The sequence below is a fragment of the Polypterus senegalus genome, chromosome 13 (assembly GCF_016835505.1).
Source record: "Polypterus senegalus isolate Bchr_013 chromosome 13, ASM1683550v1, whole genome shotgun sequence".
Lineage (NCBI taxonomy): Eukaryota > Metazoa > Chordata > Cladistia > Polypteriformes > Polypteridae > Polypterus > Polypterus senegalus.
In genome coordinates this window covers 86999393-87025974 of record NC_053166.1, presented here as the reverse complement: position 1 = coordinate 87025974, position 26582 = coordinate 86999393, and the positions used below count along the sequence as shown (strand labels likewise).

General features: G+C 39.1%; 1 protein-coding gene across 3 annotated transcripts in view; it reads left to right on the top strand.

Annotated features, from left to right (window-relative positions):
* LOC120542762 (CD5 antigen-like) overlaps positions 1 to 6077 on the top strand; it is a 46348-nt gene extending 40271 nt beyond the window's left edge. For all 3 annotated transcript variants that reach the window (XM_039775411.1, XM_039775409.1, XM_039775410.1), the window contains 2 exons: positions 3211 to 3339; positions 5694 to 6077. In XM_039775411.1, coding sequence (XP_039631345.1) covers positions 3211 to 3339; positions 5694 to 5854 — 290 coding nt within the window. In that variant the 3' untranslated portion in view covers positions 5855 to 6077. The remainder of the gene's footprint in view (positions 1 to 3210; positions 3340 to 5693) is intronic.
* Positions 6078 to 26582: the final 20505 nt, after the last annotated feature.

The window sequence follows — 26582 nt, the reverse complement described above, 5'->3', positions numbered from 1 at the left end:
CATTTTCTATCGGTACTTTTTCGGTTGATAGGATGAATACATAGGACAAACGTCAAAAAGAATCGCAACACGTATACAGGAACACCGCAACGCCGTCAGAAGAAAGGACGCCCTGTCATTGATCTATAAGCATACTAAATCAACAGGACATACATTTAATTGGGACGATGTACAAGTAAAATTTAAAGCCAATAATAAAAGTGCCAGAGAGCTGGCTGAATCCTGGTTATCAAATGAGAACGCCATCAACAGACACTTGGACATAAATCCAGCATATGCAAACTTAAGAAGAACTTATTCTTAATAAACAAGACTTTACTCCCAACAACCCCACCCCCCACACGGACCTAGCCAACCTGTAAGGTATTGCTATACAGTATATTGCCTTTGACTCTTGTAAGTCTAAGCATTATCCTCTGATGAAGACCCCTGGTAGGGGTTGAAAGCTCAGGCATAAAAACTACTTTATGATACGTGATTCATTTTCTCCCTTTGTGGATCTCCAGCTGCTAATATATATATATATATTTTTTATACAGTGGTGTGAAAAACTATTTGCCCCCTTCCTGATTTCTTATTCTTTTGCATGTTTGTCACACAAAATGTTTCTGATCATCAAACACATTTAACCATTAGTCAAATATAACACAAGTAAACACAAAATGCAGTTTTTAAATGATGGTTTTATTATTTAGGGAGAAAAAAAATCCAAACCTACATGGCCCTGTGTGAAAAAGTAATTGCCCCCTGAACCTAATAACTGGTTGTGCCACCCTTAGCAGCAATAACTGCAATCAAGCGTTTGCGATAACTTGCAATGAGTCTTTTACAGCAGTCTGGAGGAATTTTGGCCCACTCATCTTTGCAGAATTGTTGTAATTCAGCTTTATTTGAGGGTTTTCTAGCATGAACAACCTTTTTAAGGTCATGCCGTAGCATCTGAATTGGATTCAGGTCAGGACTTTGACTAGGCCACTCCAAAGTCTTCATTTTGTTTTTCTTCAGCCATTCAGAGGTGGATTTGCTAGTGTGTTTTGGTTCATTGTCCTGTTGCAGCACCCAAGATCGCTTCAGCTTGAGTTGACAAACAGATGGCCGGACATTCTCCTTCAGGATTTTTGGTAGACAGTAGAATTCATGGTTCCATCTATCACAGCAAGCCTTCCAGGTCCTGAAGCAGCAAGACAACCCCAGACCATCACACTACCACCACCATATTTTACTGTTGGTATGATGTTCTTTTTCTGAAATGCTGTGTTCCTTTTACGCCAGATGTAACGGGACATTTGCCTTCCAAAAAGTTCAACTTTTGTCTCATCAGTCCACAAGGTATTTTCCCAAAAGTCTTGGCAATCATTGAGATGTTTCTTAGCAAAATTGAGAGGAGCCCTAATGTTCTTTTTGCTTAACAGTGGTTTGCATCTTGGAAATCTGCCATGCAGGCCGTTTTTGCCCAGTCTCTTTCTTATGGTGGAGTCGTGAACACTGACCTTAATTGAGGCAAGTGAGGCCTGCAGTTCTTTAGACGTTGTCTTGGGGTCTTTTGTGACCCCTTCGAATGAGTTGTCTCTGTGCTCTTGGGGTAATTTTGGTCGGCCGGCCACTCCTGGCAAGGTTCACCACTGTTCCATATTTTTGCCATTTGTGGATAATGGCTCTCACTGTGGTTCGCTGGAGTCCCAAAGCTTTAGAAATGGCTTTATAACCTTTACGAGACTGATAGATCTCAATTACTTCTGTTCTCATTTGTTCCTGAATTTCTTTGGATCTTGGCATGATGTCTAGCTTTTGAGGTGCTTTTGGTCTACTTCTCTGTGTCAGGCAGCTCCTATTTAAGTGATTTCTTGATTGAAACAGGTGTGGCAGTAATCAGGCCTGGGGGTGGCTACGGAAATTGAACTCAGGTGTGATACACCACAGTTAGGTTATTTTTTAACAATGGGGGCAATTACTTTTTCACACAGGGCACATCCATCCATTGTCTAACCCGCTGAATGCGAATAGGGTCACAGGGGTCTGCTGGAGCCAATCCCAGCCAACACAGGGCACAAGGCAGGAACCAATCCTGGGCAGGGTGCCAACCCACCACAGGACACACACAAACACACCCACACACCAAGCACACACTAGGGCCAATTTAGAATCACCAGTCCACCTAACCTGCATGTCTTTGGAGTGTGGGAGGAAACCGGAGCGCCCAGAGGAAACCCACGCAGACACGGGGAGAACATGCAAACTCCACGCAGGGAGGAACCGGGAAGCGAACCCGGGTCTCCTAACTGCGAGGCAGCAGCGCTACCACTGCGCCACCATGCCGCCGGTTTGGATTTTTTTTCTCCCTAAATAATAAAAACCATCATTTAAAAACTGCATTTTGTGTTTACTTGTGTTATATTTGACTAATGGTTAAATGTGTTTGATGATCAGAAACATTTTGTGTGACAAACATGCAAAAGAATAAGAAATCAGGAAGGGGGCAAATAGTTTTTCACACCACTGTATATATATATATTCATGGCATTCATAGTCTGAATCACAATCTGATTGTACGGGTGGTTACCTACCAGGTAACGCTTGTGGATGACTTGCAATTTGCCAAACATCCATCAAGGGGCCCTCTTTCAGTTGCAAGAAGCAGATCAAAGAATGGTTGACTAGTTTTACTGTCAAATAATGCAAAGAGTACGCTACACGTGTTTCACCCTAATTCTGGGCTCATCAGGCGTACACACTCACTACACCCCATCTTGGGGATCGAACCTTGGACGTCAGCAGCGAAGCCCCTTTACGTTGAGCCACGGCGTGTGGTTCGTTTATTTGACAGCATGTAGATCGAGGTAATTACATTCATGGCATTCATAGTCTGAATCACAATCTGATTGTATGGGTGGTTACCTACCAGGTAACGCTTGTGGTTGGTCTGCAAATCGGCAAACATCCGCCACGGTGCCCTCTTTCAGTTGCGAGAAGCAGATCATAGAATGTTGCAAAGTTTTACTATCAAATAATGCAGAGTATGCAACACGATTCCCGAGAGGGGGCGCAGTGAGTGTGCACGCCTGATGAGCCCAGAATTAGGGCGAAACACGTGTCGCATACGCTTTTTATATAATATATATATATACAGTATGTAGTATATACTGATTTTAGAAAAAAGGCAGTTATACACACATATATACAGAACATTCACAAATTTTATTTCTCTTGCAGATTCACTTTTAAGAACATCTCTACTGCCTGTTACTGGTGTTGCTGTCATCCTGCTGCTGGGGATCTTTCTTGTTTTCCTAAGATGTCAAAAGCAACGTCAAAGAAGCATGAGTTTTACCAGTCAAAAAAGTAAGCCCCTCATGACTGCAGAGTTCAGAATGTGTATTTACATGATGTCTGTGAACTGCCTGCCTCACTTAATAATGTCCTGGGCACCACACTCTGGGTATATCCTATGTGGCTTTAGGTTTGTCACTATGGGTGTATAGGTACATCCTATATATATAAAGACATTAAGAGTTGTTCACAGGTAGACTTAGACACTGTCTTTTGCCCAGATCTTTCATTTGCTGGCTTTTTGTGTGCAATACTGATGAGGCAAAACAGTTTGTGCGAAAACTGAATTTACAGCAAAACTCTGCATTTCGTTTCATAAGTACCCCTATTAAATGGGGTCAAAATTGATACCTCATATTTATTTACACTAATTATGGTTAAATTAAACATTGTGGACATTGTTTACATCATTTTTTTATATTAGTAACCACAGTTCATTATGTTTTCTTCAATTTCATACCATGGGCGGCTTAGCTTGTTATCTGTTCATTTATCAGAGACAATGACTTGTTTCTCTTTCACATACCGGGGATGATGTAGCTGACTCCCTCTTTATTATCTTCATCAAATGAACAAGTGTGTCCTCAAGCTGCCTCTAGGGAACTGCAGTCTTTACTAAGTATTTTTGCTTCATGCTTCTTCTGTCACTTTAGACTTTATGTGCAACCAACAAGACCACACACTATTGCTTGATTCCAGTACACTACACATGGGAACTAAAAGAAGGATTTAGTAGATAGAACAACCCAGCTTTTGAATAAGGGAACAGTGCTTCTCATACTGGAAATAGTAGGACATGGCTGAAGTGTTGAAGGAGGAGTGCAGACAGAGAATTCTTGGACTATCCTGGAGTGTTTCAAGATGTTATAATGGATAAAGGAAATAGAATATGCACTTTAATTTTTTTCACACTAGGAGAGTGAAAGTGTGTGTAACACCAATGGTATCTGAATCAGATCATAAAGTGAGGATTTTCATCCCAAGAAGGAAACACCAGCTGGCAAAGCCTACTTGCTACAAGTCTTGTAGGGAATCTATGGTGATGGAGCAACCCAGGAGGAATGTCACCTAGTGATGCCTTCTGCACATACTCCCTTCCACTTTAAAAGTGTCCCGGCTGGGTGAGGGTGTAGGCCATCTGCTGCAAATCCTATGGTCTTTTCTGCTGTCCAAGTAACGCGCTACAGTTTATGTTTTGAGTAAGCAGTATGCATTGCCATACCAGAATGTAATGGAGGGAGTGATGATGCTTTCAATAAACAGCTCTAAAACTCTACCAGCACTGATTGGGACAGGTTAAAGTTTTTAAGCTGAAGCGGTTGAGCTGTTTTGATAAGAACAGTTATGTTTACATTCCAGTTCAGATTGTGATAGTTGTGCCAAGAAATTTAAATGACTCCATCTTCTTTGCAGTGGCATAATTTATAACCAAGGGAATGGGAGGTGAGTAGTGTCTCCTAAAATCCACAAGAATTTACACTGTTTTGAAGGAATTCAATTTAAGATTGTTCAAGGTGCACCAACTGCCCATCTGATCTATCTCCTTCTAATATGGCACCTCATCTCTGTCTGAAATCAAGCCAATCAGGATAGTGTCTTCAGCAAGCTTCAGCAGTTTTAAGAGATGAGTCAGTGGCGGTGCAGTCATTGGTGTAGAGAGAGAAAAGGACAGGAGAAAGAACACAGACCTGAGAAGACCCTGTGCCCTGCATCAGGGGACCTGACTGATATTCACCATCTTCACTGTCTGATGTCTGTTCCTTAGAAAGTCAGAGGTCCAGAGACATGTGGCATATTCCAGATCCATACTGAGATGTTTGCTATGGAGAAGCTCTGGTATTGTTTTAAATGCTCAAATAAAATCCACATCCTGGCATTGGTACTGTAAATGAGGTGTTTAAATTCTGCAAGATGTAGAGAAGACCAATGTAGTGTATCAGCATCCTCAACTGACATGTTGGCACAGTACTGGGTCAAGGGGAGAATTTGTGACAGATTCAAGATGCCAAAGAATCAAAGGCCTCCATTATTACAGAAGACCGCATTACTGACTTGTAATCATTTACATAAAATTTGTCTCTTTCTTAGATACATACATACTCTTATGAGCTGTTTGTATCTAAATACATTAATTAAATACATTATTATGATTCTTCACTAGTAATAGTAATTTTTAAACCAAAGTAAAAAAAACGCACTGAAGTGGACTGCTTATTAAGTTTTTCAATATTTAGCATTATTTACACAAGTATCATGTTAACTCTTCCAAATAATAAACAGCAGAAATATTTAAACTATTTATATACAGTATTTGCTATTTCTGGTAATGCTAATAAGAATATTTGAATACATTTGTTTTCCCACAGTAATCAACTTGAAGAATTCTGAGAAAATGAAAGTGACAAAATACTATGGAGAAATGGACAACACATATATTGATTCTGACCCTGAGCCAGTTTATGCTAATGCTTTCTTTCTTGCCCAAAACACCGCCTCAGAGTCGATTTATGTTAATTATCAACAATAAATACATTTTACTGGAACATTTAAAACTTGATCTTGATCTCTCACTGTATTATAAATTATTTAGCTTTAATATTTTTATGTATCTCATGTTATCCTGTAGTAATTAAGCTGTTTAGTATGTTAGTAAAAATGGCAGTACTGTAGCGTTCTTCAGTGTAAATCTACTGTATATGTAATAAAAGTCAATGTCAGTGTGAGTGTATGTATGTATGTTCCAGCATCACTTCCAAACAGCTGGAGCGATTTTCATGAAACTTGGTACACGTTTCTCATTGCTTGACTAAAAATTCTGTAGGGTGAAATCAACCCTAACCCACCCCCTTCTGGGTAGGGTGGGGGGTGATCTTCCAGTCTTGTATGCATGTTATTATCCAGCTGACACTTGGAATGACCACCAGAGGGCGAACTGGAGGTGACTGCCAGCATTCTTTATGTTTGAGCACCGCCACACCCCTGTTGCTTTTGAAATTAAATAGTGTTGCCCGGTTCCGATCATCAACTAGATGATAACATACATACAGGACCACAAGACAAGCACATTAGCGAGTCTTCGTTGTTTGTTAATTTATTTTTATTTTTAAAGTTGTATTTTTTTTATTATATTTTTCTCAAAAAAAAAGCAACATTATTTTCCTCCCGGGCAACACTGGGTATGTTAGCTAGTAATATAATATTCTATTGGCAAATAAAGAATGAGGGAATGGGATAAAGAGCATAATGTAGAAGGACCATAAACCTAATATTCTTCCATAGCGCTATCCTGCCTACTCCACCACTCCTTCCATTTTGTTCTTTTTTTTATTCATTTAATTTCATCAAATAACATTCCATACACGTAACTCAAGTTTTACAAGAAAAAAAAAGGTTTGAAACAAATCAACCCCCACCCCTGAGAAAGAGAGCTAGGCCAGCAGTGCAAAACTTTATGCTAGCAATGATAAGTGAATAGATAAATTAGCAAATGAATAAAGATAAATGGAGTAAAAGAGGGGAGAGAACCTGCTTCCTCAATTTAAATGTTTATTCTAAAATGTTATTGATTAGATCCTGCTAGGTTTTAAAATAAATTTGTACAGATCCTCTAAGTTCGAATTTGATTTTTTCCAGTTTCTAAAAGTATATAACATCAGTTACCCACTGAGTTAGAATAGGAGAGTTAGGATTCTTCCAACTGAGCGATTACAATTTGTTTGTCCTTCTCCACTTTAAGCCCATCTGGAAATACCCCAAACATAGCTGTTAATGGGTTAGGAGGGATTTTGACACCAAGGCTGTCTGATAAGCATTTTAAATTTTGGTCCAGAATGATGTTAATTTGGTGCACAACCAAAACATTTGACCCAGCAAGGCCGGAGCTTGAGTGCAGCGTTCGCAGGTTCGATCTTGCCATGGAAACATTTTGGACAACTTTAAATGAGAGAGATGCACTCAATGTATAATTTTGAATTGAATAATTCTTGAGTGAATTCTGTGTATTGCTACTTTCCTCTCCTTTTCTGAGATATTGAGTGAGAGATCCTTTTCCCACTGTACTCTTGGATCTTTGAAAGGGACGGACTGTAAAATAGTTTTAGATATTACAGAAATGCTATCTGAGTCCTTGAGACTGAGCAATATTGTTTCCGGCATCGAGGAAGGTGGGAGGTGAGGAAAATTGGACAGCTTCTCTTTAACAAAGTTTCAAATTTGAAGGTAGTGAAAGAAATGTGTTGCTGGAAAGTTAAATTTGGAGTGTAATTGTATGTAGGATGCAAAGACGTTGTCTATGTACAGATCTCTAAGTGATTTAATCCTGAATGTTTTCCATGCTTTAAAAACTGCATTTGTTGAGACTTTTTGTTCTATCTATTCTATTTTTAGTTTCTATTTGTCTCAGTGTGTTTTAACAAATCTGTATTTATATGTTTAGCCGTTCTTTATTTAGTAATCAGCATCAGCTATACTTGTATTCTAACTGAGAATTGTTCACAGAGCTCTGTGCCTGGACTCAGTGAAGAGTTCGATATGAAAAACAAGTTGTATCGTATTGTACATGAAGTTTTTTGGAACATTTTATGGATGTTAGCTTATGTGGTGAACAGTTCTCAATTCTGGTACAAAAGCATCTTTTTATTATTTTCACCCAAAACTGAGAGTACGCTCTCTAGATAATGGGCAAGCTACAACACCCCTAAGCAGTGATTTTCATACCTGGAAACAAGCATCCTAATTGTGCTGTTTGAGGTCAACAACAACAACAACATTTATTTATATAGCACATTTTCATACAAAAAAAATGTAGCTCAAAGTGCTTTACAAAATGAAGAATAGAAAAATAGAAGACACAATAAAAAATAAAAATAAGTCAACATTAATTAACATAGAATAAGTAAGGTCCGATGGCCAGGGTGGACAGAAAAAACAAAAAAAAACTCCAAAGGCTGGAGAAAAAAATAAAATCTGTAGGAATTCCAGACCACGAGACCACCCAGTCCCCTCTGGGCAATCTACCTAACATAAGTCAAACAGTCCTCTTTGTATTTAGGGTTTTCATGGAAGGACCTGATGATGATGGTCACGTAGACTTCTGGCTTTCAGTCCATCAATGTTGGTGCATCATGATGCTTTGAGTAGGTGGTGGTGGCGCAGGCCGCCACAAAGAAACCGGAAAAAGAAACAGAAGAGAGAGTTGGGGTCACTACGGATTTTGGAGCCACTATGAATAGTTATTATGATGAATTGAACATACAGAGTATCAGTATTAAGTTAAAGTGAAGTTAGGAGAAAGCCATGTTAAAGTAATGTGTTTTCAGCAGTGTTTTAAAGTGCTCTACTGTATTAGCCTGGCGAATTCCTATTGGCAGGCTATTTCAGATTTTAGGTGCATAGCAGCAGAAGGCCGCCTCACCACTTCTTTTAAGTTTAGCTTTTGGAATTCTAAGGAGACACTCATTTGAAGATCTAAGGTTACGGTTTGGAATATAATGTGTCAGACATTTTGATATATAAGATGGAGCGAGATTATTTAAGGCTTTATAAACCATAAGCAGTATTTTAAAGTCAATCCTGAATGACACAGGCAACCAGTGTAGTGACATCAAAACTGGAGAAATGTGTTCGGATTTTCTTTTCTTAGTTAGGATTCTAGCAGCTGCATTCTGCACTCGTTGCAAGTGATTTATGTCTTTTTTGGGTAGTCCTGAGAGGAGTGCGTTACAGTAATCTAGTCTACTGAAAACAAAAGCGTGAATGAATTTCTCCGCATCTTTCAATGATATAAGAGGTCTAACTTTAGCTATGTTTCTTAAGTGAAAAAATGCTGTCCTAGTGGTCTGATGAATATGCGATTTAAAATTCAGGTTACAGTCAACAGTTACCCCTAAGTTTTTTACTTCCGTCTTAACTTTTAATCCTAATGCATCAAGTTTATTTCTGATAACCTCATTGAATCCATTATTGCTAATTACTAAAATTTCAGTTTTCTCGTTATTTAGTTTGAGAAAATTACTGGTATTTCTGAATGGATGAATAGTAAGACATTGTGTTAGTTTTATCGAAAGAGTCAGGGTCATCAGGTGCTATTGATCGGTTATGAAGTGTACATTTAAAGGCTGTTAGATCCACCAAAATAACTAAACATGTTTATTTAAAATTCATATAAACTGTTACATTAAAAAAAAACTACATAATTTTCATTCATTCAACAGCTTCTATTTTCAACATGCATTCAATCTGGAACTTATGAAAATAGCTAGCGGGTCCACTGTAGCTTAGAACATGGCTGTCTCCCCCACTTTATGCCTGTTCTTATGGACTGATTTCCAATCCCACGTACTCTAGATTTTATTTATATTTATTTTGTGGGTTTAACTCAACCTGAAGTACTGTTACCATGGGGTCAAAGTTCTCAACAGTCATTAGCTATTTGAAAACAGCTGTTATTTTATTTTCATAAGTCTTGATAACCAATGTGCATATGCAGTGCTTCTCTGTTTTGTAATAAATTATTTTAAAGCAATTTCAGTTATCCTTCTTTTTATAATAATAAACAATGCACAAACGCTGAACATATTTTTGATGCATTTTTGCAGGTAATATTTTATTTCATATTAAACACAGGTAGCAAAGCAGAATATAACAGAGCTGAAGGTTCAATAGGTTTTTATTCCCATAGATGCCTCAGTGTGTGATCTGCTATGATTTGAACAGTACTGTCTGTCTTACTGAGCTGTAATTTATTTTCTTGGAATCAATGAAATAAAAATACAAATATTGAGGCTTCAGTACCAATGAGATTGTCTTTTAAATACACACTTGTTTTCTTGACTTTCCTATTGGCTCACCTCATTTTAATTGTTCATATTCATCTGTTGATTCATGCATGTTGCACGTTAATTAGGCAGCATGGTTGCTACACTGAAGTAACATCCATTATCTGCCCCACTGTATCCTAACTACAGGGTCACGGGGGTCTGCTGGAGCCAATCCCAGCCTACCACAGGGTGCACACACACACAAACCAGGGACAATTTAGAATCGCCAATGCACCTAACCTGCATGTCTTTGGGAGGAAACCCACACAGACACGGGGAGAATATGCAAACTCCACGCAGGGAGGACCCGGGACGTGAACCCGGGTCTCCTAACTGCAAGGCAGCAGCACTACCACTGTGCCACCATGCCACTGTAGTAACATGTTCACATTCAAAGAAAAGGTTGTTGATTTTAAAGGTCTGAGTAATTCCACCAAAATGAAGGGTCTATACAGGTAAATATTGTTTTCAGACTTTTGTCACTTTGACACTTGTCTTAGAAATAGCTAGGAAAATGCCCCTTAATAATATGTTTCATTGTAAATATACTGTATTTATATCTATTTCTTTGTTTATCTTTGAAAATGCTTTTATTTTTTAATGGATATCTCTTAATAGGTACTTCATCAATGCAAATGTGCAATTATGGTATTTTTGAATAAATGGGTGCAAAAAAAAAGCCAGGGTCCTCTGAGCTGCAGCCTGGTTACTGTTATTTACAGTGCTACCATATATAGGAAAACAGTACACAATATTCCAGAGTGACCACTACAGCGGTCAGAAATAAGATCAGTACATTCATCTTAGTGTATCAGGGTACAAACAGAAAAGATACCCTTATAGGCCAAAGTCTGATTAGTTAGTTAAGCCAAATCAGTTCTCCTTGGGCTCAGCACACTATGATGGTTGCCTTCCACGTGGGCTATGGACTTAAGTTTGCATCCCAGGTGCCCAATGGGGATAACCAGCTTACAGGGCACTACATGAATACATACAACTTTGTTACATCTGTTATATCCAAATGGTTAGATCAGGAGCTTTTAGAACCAGTAGAGTTTTTAGCATGAAAATTCTGATGGGGCCAGAGTGAGCTGCTCTCAGAAGGGACGGGGCCACCCTGAGAAGTCATGTAGAGGCTGTGTGAGTGTGTGAAAGAAAGAGAATAAAGTATTTAAACAGAAGAACTTACAAGGCCAGCTACTCATCTTAAATTCAGCAGCCTAAATATGTGGCCACTGGCAATCCTATAAGGATTCTGGCTTAGGTTTGCTCACTGAGTTGGGAAAAGTGAGTGCAGATGGTGCTGCAACTGACTCCAAGTAAGCAGCGTGAGGCAGAGCTAACAGTATTAATGGGCATACAGTAAATGTGCGGGCAAAGAAAAGATCATTGGAGCCAAGTGGAAGGAGATGTGGAAGACTGGAGTGGTAGTAGCAGCACTGGAGCACAGCCAAGGAATGAGATGACCTTCAGTAAACTTCACTTGTGGGAGCATGAGAGAGACACTGCGCTTCACAATGTAGCAGACAAGCAGCACTAGAGATGAGAAAATGTCAGCCGAATAATGCAGGAAAAGCACACAAATAGAGATCTACCAACATATTGTCATACAATAAAAGATATCTCAACATCAAAAGCAGAAGTACAATAAATATTTACAAATTTCCAATTTTTGTTCAAGTAATCAGTGTAACTCATGATAAAAATGATGTCTATTCCAAATCAGCAACATTATGAATTAGTTACAAAACCACTTCCAAAAATGCTAACTACAGGGGGGATATATGATATACTAGAAAAATAGGCAAACTTTATAAAAAAATAAAGATTTGTTCTTAACAAAACTGTATTCCAATAGCAATGACGCTCCATGGTACACAAAAGACAAAATGGAATTGCCTGAGAGACAAGGCGATCCAAAGAAAATAAGTCTCAATACAGCAAATCAAAGTAAAAAAAAACACAGCAAAAAATCTAAAATCAAAAAGATCACATGCATTACAAGGCGTAGCAAAAACACAGAAAATTGACAAAAAAAGTTTGGCACCTTTGAAATAAACTCCTAGGGACTGTGAGATACATTCTACTGTAGATTTATAGGGTGGAGGGCAGTTCCTGGTACTGATTGGCAGGTGGCCCCACCTCTTGGGTGACCACCCACGAAACACATGGAACATAAAACCCAGGCATCTTACACACATAGACAGAATGAAAAACAAAGAATAATGCAAATAAACAACAAAACTAACATCAATATAAATAAAAGAATCAAAAATGAACAAAACAGATCTAACACAGTCATTTGAATTGGACCTTGGCTGAAACACAGCAAGCTTGATGTGCAAGTTGACGCACACTTTAAATTGTGTCACAAAAATCAATCAATGGGTTGCTTAAAGGGCTCTGGCCTTTGGGCCCCAAGGCGGAATTGCACAGATGAGCAAACGTATGCTGCAAGGTTGTAATGGTAGGTTGAAACAACCTGAAATCAGGCTAGCATCACCAGGCACATATTCCAAAAAGAAGATTAAGATAAGATATTGCATTGCACATACCATGGAAAGCTTGAAAACTTTTAATATGATGACTAAATTGTGTTTTGCTATACCTGTAGATGTTAATGACTACTTATTTTACTTATTTAATTCTTGCACAACAGCACCATCTGCTGGGAGATGTGTGTGTTATGCTCCATTTCTCTGTAGCCTTCTTGTTACCCCTGGAAAAACAAGGCAAAAATGTTGAATTATTTTTTTTTTTTTTTGACAATAAAAAATTATGTTATGCCTAACAGAAACATGTAAATACCAAAAAGTCAACATAAAAACAGTATGAAAGTTATGACTACTGTCCCATGCTGTACTGATGCAGATTTAGTACACATCCATTGTGTGAGATTTTTTGAAGCGATCACCAATGCACAGCCCAACGTCACAATCAGGACAGCTGAAGTGTGTTTCTTTCTGCATTTTTCTTATATTTTTTCTGTTGACTGCACATGAGAGGGTAGAATGTCTGTGCCTAATCTCAGGGCCATCTTAACAGCATCATAGGCCTCTGGGCAAAGTAGTACGCTGGAGCCCCTGTTTCGATAGTAAAACAGAAACATACATAAGCATCAGGTACCCATATGCTCCTGTGGGCCCCGGCCAGTGCCCATTCCGCCCAGATCTTAAGACAGCCCTGCCTAATCTACATCATTGATGCAGCCCATTGGTTTATTATAGGCTACCGCAGCACAAGGATAAGTGGCTTCCATATTTCCCTTGACACAAACATTGATCGAATTTATATATACTGTGAACTTGGCCCGGACACAGACAGGCGGACATCTTGTTTAAGAACCACCACACGTTTATTTACAAAATTATTTACAATAATTTGGTCACTAAGACCCCAGTTCAAAGGTCACTCAGACCCAGTTCAGTGCAAAAACGAACCCCAACACAAAGTCCTGGCCACAATGCCTTTCTTTGGTCCGCCTCCACTCTCTTCTGCTTCGTCCTCCTTCCACCCGACTCTAGCCTCGAATGAATGGAGACGGCCCCTTTTATAGAGGACCCGGATTAGCCCCAGGTGTTCCCGGCAATCTTCTTTTGCGCCCAGCGTGGCGGAAGTGCCGGCTGTCCTCCCGGCTGCTCTCCGGGCGCCGTCATAAATCTTGGGTAACAGGTCCCCAAGGCACTGGGGCGCCTCCTGGCGGTGACCACGGGCCCCTACAGGGTAGGGCTTCCATGCCCTGTACCCATGGCCCCCAAAGCAACCCGGAAGGCAACCCCCACGTGATCCAGGGTGGGTGCAGACCCACATCCAGTCCTTCCTGTCGTCCCGGCCGGGTCATGGCCCCTGGCATCCCTGACAATACATACATAAAACCAGGATAAGGTGAGTAACCAGTTTAAGGCAGAAACCTGGCGACTCATGTATAAAACATATTTATGCTCAGAAACATGTGTAAGCCATTTCTTACAAAAACCTGAATTAAAGTTACAGAACATTTTGACCAGCCATAAGTCCTACGCAGACTTTATTGGAGTTGGCATTGTAGCGACTCCAGGTGAGGTGAAGTGAACTGAAAATCTCTCTTCATTGTATATTTCAATGAAGTGTCAGTTACATGCTCATGTATGTCTATTCATCTAACCATTTTCTAAACCCAGATGTTCTAACCCTGTAATGGAACAGGGAGCACATGATTTCTGCATTCTGATCTCTGTAATGTACACGCCAGTTCAGCACGCAACTCCAAGAGGACAGTTTTAGAGGGTTTAAATTGGCTTGTTAAGACAGTCATTATCATGGAAAAGGACGCAAATACCATTACTGATATTTAAATAACAGAAAACATTATGTTTGTTTGTCTATGTATTTTAACTATGGTAAAACAAACACTTTCTGATTTTAAAAGTTAGAAAATGTATGTATAGTGTAACATTTGGATCTGACTTATTATTCGATTTAAAGGTTGGAGTGTTTTCTGTTATTTATTTGCGTCATCAAAGAGACAACTATCACATTTTTGCTTTTTAAATATTTGTCACAGTAGTATGTGTGACATGTGATTTATATTTAATCAGACTACATGCCCCTTTTTATACAAGCAGTCATAAGCTACAGCCATATGCTGTACTGTTCAGTCGCTCATGCTGACTATCGAGGATCTGTTTGCCGAGCGGAGCATTTTTCAGGCATGTAAAAGAGGAAATTCCTAGAGTTAAATCTGAAACATCAAACTAACCTTGTCACAGCTAGGATGGACCCTTTTCCCTTACCTGGCTGGAAGGTTAGGATAACTGAAGGACAGAAAGGGAGGCATTGATGTTCTCTATCACAACCAGAAGGCAGACATGGAGAAAAATTAGGGCAGCTCGTACTGTAAGACTTTCATCCCAGCTGCAGAAGAAGGAAATCCCTTACCCAGCTGGGAGGCCAATGTAGTGGAAGGTCAGATTTAAAAGGGAGCCCTCCACTGTGCCCAGGGAGTTGGAGTCGGGTGGAAGAGGACAAAGTTCATCAAGGATGAGATTGCACACTGCTGAGTGAAAAGAAACCTTTCAAAGGAATCTTTGTGAAAGTAAAATGAGTTCATTTGAATCCTGGACTGTCTTTGTGTAGCTGTGATTGGGATTTGGAGCTCAGTGATGCCCTCTAGTGGCCACACCTGTAACTGAAATTGTACAGTATATTTATCTGGTTTATTGGATTGGCAACATGATAGTGAGAGTTGCTTTGAGTAGGACAGATTATAGTATTCATTGAGCCTATCTAAGCCACTTATCCAGGGCAGGAGGCTGCTGGAGCCTATCCTAAAGTGTAACAGTAATAATCCCTGGATAGAGCGCAGCCCATTGCAGGGTGAACACACCCACACATATACATCAGAGGACGATATTATATTGACAGTTCACCTAACCTGCATGTCTTTGGACTGTGGGAAGAAACCAGCATCAACCCGTGTGAATCCACATACAAACTCCACACAGTGAGCACCCAGGATGTGACCCCATGTGGCAGAATATATGCTCAATTTGCATGTGTCTCTTCAGGGTTTGTATTCTGCTCTGTTAACTTTAAAACCTATTACTAGGAAAATATATGTAGTTGTTAAATAATAAGTGATGAACTGGGTTTCATATATGTTAAACAGTTACATACTAGATATTTTCCATCCATTATCCAACCCTCTCGCTATATCCTAACTGCAGGGTCACGGGGGTCTGCTGGAGCCAATCCCAGCCAACACTGGGTGCAAGGCAGGAAAAAAACCCCAGGCAGGGCACCAACCCACCGCAGGCTAGATATTTTCTTTAAGTCCCAAATCTGTACCTTTATAGGTACTGTAATAAATACAGACAACAACGTCCAAGGTTTGGGGTTTTTAGCCCAGTACACTGCAAAAAATAACAGTCAAAATAATTCCAGCAAATCATTAGACACACAAGGATGGGTAGACGGACAATTTATGGAAACGGACCAGAAATTAAACAGTGGGAGGCTAGGAAAAATGTGGTGATGGATGGGTAAAGGACGTCATCAAACGGGGACCAGAGGGTAGAAAGGGACCCGGAAGTGTTGTGGTTCTTTGAGTCTTCTGGGCGGAATAATGGCAGTGTTGCTTTGTCTTTTCTGAAGAAATAGAAAGAGAGAGGTTAATATCCTGCCTTTGTCCCCTGGCACGTCATGTTTCCAAAGCGCTCATGCATGACAGTACTTGTTAAGTATAAGATACTTATAAAATATGTCTACAGGTAGACATCCGAGGTATGTGAAAACAATGTTATGTTCTTGTGTAAAGAGTAACTTAGAGTCCAGGCACTTACTGATAAGACAATTAATTATCTCTATAAGCAATAAAACTGATGAATGTTTGCTAACTAAAGGTCACCAGACATGACCTAAATCATATGAAATAACAGTTTGTCATTGATTTATGGAATGGCAAACATGGGGTGACGATTTTAAGCTATAAAGGGTGTGCATTGTGTAACTTTATGCTATTAAAGACATCGTGTCTAATTCATTGATTAGCAGATTTACATTAACTGTGTCCTTAAATATTGAGAAAAAATTCCCTTTATATTCGTGTATTTGTTGGTGGAGCCATGTCTCCCCTGCCCACTCCTTAAAATCTGCCAAATGTTAGTAATACCTCAGGCTCACATTCACTGAAGTTTCGTCTTCTATGTTTTTCCATGGTTTGAAAGTAAAGACGTCACTTAGGGACACGGTCAATCTTCCATTCTGCTGAGGTAGGAAGAAAGAAGGCATTAGACCACAGTGTCATCCCCTGGTTCGGCAGGTAATTACCATCACCAGAGCCCTTAAGCTGTCTCACATGCGTACGTGTGTGACAATGCACAGTACTGTACATGCTCACAGATTTATTAAAAACTTGCCCTCTTAATTTGCGAAAGTTAGATTTCTCCTGTGAAGCACGTTCCTCTGCAAGAGACAAGTGAGCCTTAATCTGAAGGATATGCACATCATGAGTCTATTTCACATATGAAACACAATGTTAATAATCCTAAGAATTTACTTTGAATTTGCATAATTCACAAAATACCTCAGGAGGACACGGTGATTTTCTGGATTGGTACAAAATGTTTGCAACCTTCAAAGTCTCAGTTGCTTTTGAAGAATGAGAAAATTGATTGGAGAACTTAATCGGTCTTTTTTAATTTCTTATTCTTATTTGAATCACAAAAGGTGTATTTGACACATACATAATGCAACAGATAGGAAAGTGGAAAACAAGAGCCAAATATGAAGCAACAAGAATCAGAAGTTAATGCTAGTGTATTTTACTTTTTCTCTAATATTAGTTTCAACCAAGCAAGCACCACATACCCCACTCCTGCTTCTTTTACCAAATAAAGAGAGTCGCTTTGAAGAGAACAACACATGGTTGCGTCTGTTGGTAAAGCACACGAACTATATCATCCTCGGCTCAACTAAGTCAAGGTCAATCCAATATCCAGACACTTTCCAAATGCAACTTTTTGTGAAATGATCAGGCTGTTCCTAGACTTTTGCTGTGCACACTATCAAGTTACTAATGACTGGTTTAAATAAAGACACTCATCTGAAAAGACACATCCACAAATTGTGTGTAATTCATGATTGCATCTTTTCTAATTATACATGGTTACCATGGTGGTGGCCCAAATCTTGGACTTTTACACAATATTAGGATAAACTGCATGGATAAACCTCAAACAGAATGGTAGCCTGGCAACATTTTTAACACATGTCATTATGCACAAACTGTAACTGGAGGAAGCCATTGTGAACATGGGGCTTACACAATGTACAGAGAACACTTCACTCAGGCAGCTAAATTTATGCGTGTCAGAGATGTCACTTGCAAACCTCAAAGGACATGCCTCTGAGTAGCAACCCGGCAGATTCAGTTCACACCGCAAGGCAAATACAAAAGTGTGTCAGGTAACGACAAAGGTATGTGAGAACTCAACCTGCTGAAAGGTGGCTGGAGGTTGTAAGTATAAAGGTCTTGCATTTAGTCAGCTACACAACAGTGCCACCCTCTTTCTTGACTGACTTTCACATTGTAACTGAGACTGTCCTGCTCAAATTTAATTTTGGTTTTTTTCAAAGAAGATTATTTTTGGTCTGAATTAAATCTTGAGTAATTTTAGTACTGTTTTGATTTTGCTCGTTCATTGTCTTTATCTCCTATTTCTTTAAAGAAATAAATAAATCTTTTTCATTTGGACAGACTATTTCCAAATAGTTATAATAAAGTGAACAAAACAAAAACAGATTGCTCAGAGCAGAAACACAGCTAGAGATCAACTAATGCCACTGTTCTTGAGTACTGGCAGCCAGTGCTTTATATAACTGTCAGGTACCATTGTAAAGCTTAAAGGCAGCATCTGATGGCAAATACCTAATCTGGGGTCTTGCTACACAACTTAGCCTTCAATTTAATAACATTATGGACAAAAGATTAAGAAGAATTAGCTAATGTAACAGTGGTAACCAAAATTACATAACTAACAATTATGAAACAATGAACAGAAACAAGACCAAAATAGAACAAGAAAACAGAAAAGAAACAAATCACGCAATAATCCAAAATACAAAACTCAAAGCAAGACCTACCTGAAACCACAATAAAATACCATAGCTGACAGCTTGTCACACTGCAATATTTTACACACATTTTCACACACTAAAGCAGTGGTTCTCAAACTGTGAGGCGGGCCCCCCTACAGGGGTGCGAAGTAACAAAAAGGGGGGCACGAAGATGTGAAAAAAAGAAAGCAAGAATCAAAAATATGAAAAATACATCTATTGAAACCAAAACAAATTAACTTAAACTACATTCTGATACTATACTAGAAAGATAAATATAGAGTTAGATAAATGTCGATAAAAGTTAAGCAGGTAACATAAAATATGCATCTATGATATATCATTAATTAAAAAAGAACAAATTGGTATTAGTGGGCTCCTTTCAAAAAAAACGTTCACTGTTATGAAAACTCGGGTCGCAAATACTTAAAAGTTGAGAAATGCTGCACTAAAGAGTCTCCTCTCACAGTAGACTCTAAACTACAGAGATCTCTTTTTTGGTTACCACTTTGAAAATGACATCTATAAAGGATAGCAGACGGTGTCTACATGTACAAGGAAACAAGGCAAATACCCATTCACTGTTTGGATTTTTCAGTGTATTTTCAATTCTCAGGAAGGGTTTCCTACTTTTCGGGGACCACCACAAAACACATGGAACATAACACAGAGAGCCTACATATACATAAACAAAATCTAAACCAAAAAATAACATAAATCAAAGAATCAAAAATTAACAAAGGAGATATGAAATGTGAATGTGAACCCCAGCTAGATGAGGAACCCTGGCCGAGACATTACATCTATTGCCTTAACTAGAATATCTTGATTTTGATATTTCATTATTTTATATAACACTTCAAAAACAAAATGATATTTATTGTATATTTCGGACAATTTGAACATTATTGTTTGAATAATCTGGCATAGTTTACATGAATCCTACATCAGTGGTTACTACATTGTACAATGTACAATATAATGCTAGCTCAAAAGGGTTTGCAGCACAATTTTTAATTTCTAGTAATTTATTATCGAATGATGTGAACATTATTATGGGATAACTAGATGTATTTGCTAGACTCATCCTTTCTCTATATAATTTTGATTAACTTCAACAGCTTTGTGCCAGTGTCCATCCTGCACTCGCAGCCACCTCTTCATTTTTTCAGTAATCTTCATATCGTTTTGTGACGGATAGCTGGGGATCTTTCCCTGCTGGAAGGCTGTCATAAAGGAAGGACTGGAGGAGCAGATGTTCACAGGGTACTGCCTTCCCTGGAACGCTAGATGGTAGCCCCCCTGGAATGCAGCATGCAATACTCCATGGGTATTGGAGTTTGGAACAGCCTTGTTGGGTATTATGGGGGCCACCAGGGGGAGCTGCAGAGTCCTTCTTTAGGCTTTCACCATACCTGTGAGTACTTCTAGATAATGCTGATGGGCCAACTGAAATGCTGCATAAAAGCGACTGCCTCATTTCATTCGAGGAGCCAGAATCGGGAGGAAGAGGGACGAAGCTTTCCAGAGGTGGAGTGGAGGCAGAAGACAGAGAGAGAGAGAGAAGAGAAATTGCTGTACTGTCTGTTTATGGAGCTTTGTAGGCTACAAAGAGATGGAAATCTAACAAGAAAGAGGTGGAATGTAGGGCAGATGAGCAAAGACAGTTCACTCAAGTTATGTCATTGCTTCCTTTGTTTTTAAATATGTATGTGGTCATGTATTATCATATTGAGTTTTAAAAATTATTTTTGGGTGGTCAAATTATCCTTAAATTCTTCCACAGCTTTTTTTGAGTTTGAATGTGGAGTTCTGAGTTAATAATTTGACCATATGGCACTATTGTCTACGAAAAATGAAATACACTAGTTATATCTTTAGTTGTTGAGGTATTGCAATAAGCAAGATGAGGTAATGCCATTGGCTGTCTCTTGGTGTCTTGTTCAAAGTAGTGGACCTAAATTTCATCCCAGTGATAATCTGTGAATAAAAGCTTTCATCACAGAAAAAGCTGTGAGCACACCTCTTTCTTCACAGTGTCACACACTTGCGATTAGGAGACAGCTAAAGGGTGTGAACAATAGTAGTTCCAAGCCAGACCAGGGGGTGGCGAAGCGCACTGACTTTCTCTCTCAATCCTCTGCAAACCATCCACAAGAAATCCTGCACGGTTCCGGCACCATTGATGACATCCCTTCCACTTCTGGCACCATTGATGTTGTCACTTCTTATCCCGAAGACATTACTTCCGTTTCCAGTGCCTTTGATGGTGTCGGTTCTGGTCCAGATGACATCACTTCCTGTCTCAGCCTTTTAAAGCCACCATCTTTACAGCATTAAAATCAGTTCTGTTTTGCGCTGGAACCAAACCCATTTTGCAGCCAGGGCACAATATACGCATGGCTGCCCCAAACCTTTTTGATGTCTTTTCATTATTCTTGTGACAACAGTTTTGTGACTTCATGCCCTCATTTTTGAACATCCTAACATCAATAATGGCGTTAACTCTATCCTTGTCTACTGAGAACTCAGATGCTGGGTCTGCTTGTTTGGAGGTCATCAGTAAGCTGAAACTGCTCTGGAGTAACTGCTGTTATTGACTGGACAAAGCAAGGTGCTCTAATAGGCTTCACTTGACATTTCTCAGACCCCAAAGACATTCACTGCTTTAATGAACATTGCATATACCTTTTTTACTTGCTTGCTTTTATTACTGATTCCTTCTCTCCCACTAAAATGTAATAATTGCCCGATATTTATAACGCTAATCACTGCATGACAACATTTTGAGGGCCAATTGCTCATGTTAGGAAATAAATCCATCTCAACTCTACAGTAGTTAGATGGGCATTTAAACTTAACCTTAGAGTGAGTTGCAGATATTTACAGTTAATTGTGCCCAAAAAGTATAGAAAGGTTGCAAAGTTTAAAATAAGATACAAAACCATAATCCGCAGGCTGGCTGTTCTTGTGGACTTGCCACATCAGTGAGTGGGAGACACCCAGTGGAAACCCACATGGCAGGAGGCCTCTAGGTCCAAAAGGCACCTTTATCAAATCTACACAAAGACAGCCACAAAGTATAGATTTTAATTTTTGAGAACAGAAAAACTTGTTTAGCACATTTTTAGAAGAAGCAAAATAATGAGAGACTAGACTGTCACGTTGCTTGATGCTATAAATTACTCAATGCCCATTGAGTTTGCGGAAAAATATTACAAAAGTTCAGAGAACTTTTGACAGGCAGGACTGCAAGATGGCAGTCTGTGAGTACGAGATGAGTGCCTGGGAGCAGGCTTGGTGGGGCTGGATGTTTGAGTGGCAGAAGGCCAAATCCTCTAAATCACACAGGATTAAAAGAGAGTGTGGAGATTTTCTTATAAAATGAAAAAAAAAAACACTTGCTTTGAATAAATTCAATAAAATGTTAAAAAAGGGGCGGCACAGTGGCGCAGTGGCGCAGTGGTAGCGCTGCTGCCTCGCAGTTAGGAGACCCAGGTTCACTTCCCGGGTCCTCCCTGTGTGGAGCTTGCATGTCTGCGTGGGTTTCCTCCGGGCGCAGTCCAAAGACATGCCGGTTAGGTGGATTGGCAATTCTAAATTGCCATGGGTGTGTTTGTGTGTGTCCTGCGGTGGGTTGGCACCCTGCCCAGGATTGGTTCCTGCCTTGTGCCCTGTGTTGGCTGGGATTGGCTCCAGCAGACCCCTGTGACCCTGTGTTCGGATTCAGTGAGTTGGAAAATGGATGGATGTTAAAAAAGGAAAGAAAGGAAAAAATCAGAAGCCCACTCAGGCATTGCATTATTACTGTATTTAGATGTTCAATAAATAGGCCTGTTATTGGTCTATAGTCCTGTGGCAGTGATAGCAAGAGGACAGCACGTGATTTATAAGAAGTTAGTGCTCAACTTCTGACATCAATAGAAAATGGTCCAGGTGAAGCTCTGGTGGTCTGTGACAGATAGTGGTTAAGTGTGAATATGTCGCAAAAAGAGATTTTTCCACATAAAGCTGATGTGTTTTTGTTTTTAGACCATACATCGCCATATACTGAAATTTGCTAAACATATGCATATCCCAACTGATGATATTCTCCATATTTAATTTATGGAGTATTCTGCAGTAGTAAAGTAAGATTCTGCCGTACAGGCTATTGGACTCCCTTGACTACCATGGGATATTTTGCACACTAATTAATTAATATGTGCCAAGCAACCTGCCAGTCCTAGACCCGGGTAAAAAGAACAAAAATAAGCAAATAAAAACACTGGAATCTCGAAACATTTCATTATTATTCTGTCTTTGAAAAACTGCTTAGTTCAATAGTTTCTGACTTCAGAAGACAGGGAGGAGGTTTAAAACAAATGCTTTTGTTTTCATGGAGAGGGGCCTACCTCCACTATTGCTTTGGGGTTGCAACGAACTTTATGCCCCACCAGCTTTGATGTTTGGAAAAGACAAACATTTAGTAAACAATTTATTTTGTATACCATGTTTTGAATGACTTTCAAAAAACTGTAGAGAGGATGCAACCACGCTTGTGTATTAAAATCAACAGAGCATATCTTCCACCCAAAACCATCTGACTTAAAACAGATTAATTTCTATCTTGATCAAACTCTTCCCAATTGGCATCAAACATCAACTAACCCAAGAAAAGCTTCAACATCTCATTATATGCATGGATTTTGTGTGTACCTGTCATGGGTCACTTAGAACAGCTCTCTGCTGTCTTTTTATTCCTTGGACAGGTAGTCCTTTAACAGACCCCCTTCATCACAGGTAAGGAATTTGAGCCTGTGGTCAATAAAGAAAACTTGAAACTGAATCTCTCAGGTAGAAGATGAAAACACAGGTTCTTAAATCACAACTGACAGATCTGCTGCTTAGCCCAAGAAGATCTTGATTAGCCAGCAATAGATCGGGCTTTCTTAGCTTGTGCCAGTAATACCCTGACTCTGGAAAGTAAATTGGGGCATCACCTGAAAACAATGGTATATTGGGATAAAAAGTTGTTTCCAATTCGGGGTCCAATAACTTTGGAGTCACAAAGTGAGCAAATGTGAAGACTTATTGGCAGAGTAGAGAGCAAGTTATCAGTTTAGACTGAGAGAAAGATAGAAAAGGATAGATGAGTGGCCAGAGCGAGGGAGTGTTATTTTGTTTTAGGGATGGATGAGAAGATGAGGAGGACAGGAGAGTTTTTGGTTGATTTCATTTTTTGTTTAATGCTTTATGGTCTCCATTTTTCCATCACTTCCGGTCATGAGTTTGGAGGATTGACTGGAATGTCTCCCACAAACCAATTTATTTTATTTGTGACTGTTTGAGAACTCTGGGCAGAGCAACACTAGACCCTCTGCAATTTGCCTGAAACTAAACTGAAAAGGCTCAGCCCTTTCAATCTTTCCTCATAATTCAACCTCTATAGCCTTGGAATCAGCCTAGTCATCTTCTGTGGACTTTTTCCAGCGCTGCTATGTCCTATTTGTAGCCTGGATACCAAAACTGGACACAGTACTCCAGATGAGGCCTCACAAGTGCATTATAAAGGTTGAGCATAACCTCCTTGGACTTGTGCTATATAACCTAACATTCTCTTAGCCTTCTTAATGCTTTCTGAACACCTTCTGGCAGTTGATAGCATTGAGTCCACTATGACTCCTAAATCCTTCTCATAAGGTGTGCTTTTGATTTTCAGACTATTGTATATTCAAATTTTACATTTTTACGAATAATACTTTATATTTACTTACATTAAATTGCATCTGCCACCAATCTGCCCAAGTCTATAGGCTGTCCAAGTCCCTCTGTAAATCTTGATTCAACGGAATCTAGATTATCTGCCAATCCACCTAGCTTGGTATCATCTGCAAACTTAGCCAGATGGTTACTTATATTCCTATCCAATCATTTATATATATATTAAAAATGGCAGCGGCCTTAACACCGACCCCTGTGGAATACCACTCTTAATATTAGCCAATTCTGATGTTCACACCATAACCCTCTGCTTCCTTCATCTGAGCCAATTCATCACCCATACAAACATCACCCTGAACTCCCACGTCTTTTATAGTTTAATGCCCAACCTCTCATGTGGCACCTTATCAAATGCTTTCTGAAAGTCAAGATAAATAACATCATAAGCTCCACTTTGATCATATCCTTTAGTTACTTCCTCATAGAATTCCAGCATATTGGTAAAACATGACCTCCAATTTTCTGAAGCCATGCTGATTGTTTAGTAAAACTCCTGTTCTTGCCATGTATTGCTCAACATTTTCCTTAATAATTCCTTCCATTAATTTACCAGTAATGCACATTAAGCTTACTTGCCTATAGTTGCCTGGATCTTCCAAATTACCTTTTTATACAACAGGATAATATGTGCCATTTTCCAGTCCTTCTGAAGACAGGGTGACTTCCTAAAATATGCGTCAAGGGTTTAAATAAGTACTCACTAACCCCCTTAAGAACTCGAAGATAAATATTATCTGGTCCTGGTGATTTGTTTGATTTCAGCCTATTTAGTCTGAGCAGCACTTCTCCCTCTACAATTTCGAAATCACACTGTACCTTCTTAGTAATATCTTTTACCATTGGGAGGCTATCTACTTCCTCACAACTGAATACCTCAGAAAAATGAGAGTTTAGAACATCTGCTATTTTACTCTCTGTATATTTTAACTCCCCTTTATTATTCCTGATGCACTTCATTCCTCCTTGACTCTTATTCTACTACTAAAATACAGAAACAGTCTCTTTGGGTCATCTTTCGCCTTATCTGCTGTATTCCTCTCTAACTGCCTTTTAACCTACCTAATATCTTTCTTAATGTTTGCCCAGATGTTCTCATGTTAGTAAACTTAAGATTATTATAATTCTTACTGTATGTATATTTGTGCCTTTTTTGTCTGCTGCCGTAATCATGCATTCCCTTTGGGATTAATAATCTATCTATCTATCTATTACAGAAAACTAGAAAATGAAAGCAGGTCGCTGTCACATGCAAGTGATGGACTAGATGATTCAATATTTTGACAATTGTTTGCAAATTGTCATTTAAGAATTAATAGTGAAATAAATAAAGAAGCAGCTTTCTTTAAGTAAGCCCCTGTGATTTATTTGCCCCAAAGCAGGAATTATAGTTCATATGACTGAATTATTGGCTACCTGTGACAGAGAGAGGGCTAGTTTTATTACTTAATAGTTTGAATTTCCTTTCTTTGTTTGTTTCAAAAATGCCAAAAAAATGGACCCGAGGTGGTGGTCTGCTGTGTCTGAGTTATTCCATTGATGAATGGCCCAGGAATGTGTGTGCTATTCAGGAACTGCAGACTGACAATAACAAGAGATTAAAAAGTCTTGCTCTCCTCCATTTAGAGAAGACAAATCTGTGTTAGCAACCATACTGAAGAAGGCTCTCTGGACCTGTGTAGATGATAAGCTGACCAGGAAGAATCAAATGCAACTTTAAGTTATTGGCCCATCTGAAATGATATATCTAGCATTATCAGGTATGGCTTTCATTTTTCAAAGCCACATTCTATTTTCTTGTGTGGCAGTAGTTATAAAATGTAGCTCTTTTTCTGGCTTGTTCCTTTACTCTATCTCAGTGATTCCCAACTGGTGGTTCGCGAACTCCCAGTGGTTCACGTGCTTTATAAAAACTTTACAAAATATTGTGTAGAAGGAAAAATTTTTATTAGCATAAGGGAATAGCAAATTAGCATATAGAGTCATAGAAAGTAATTAAAAGCTTCTAAAACATTAGATTAAGCATAAATTAGAATATAAAAGCAAAATACGATAGGTCTAGCAAATGGTTAACTAAAAAAT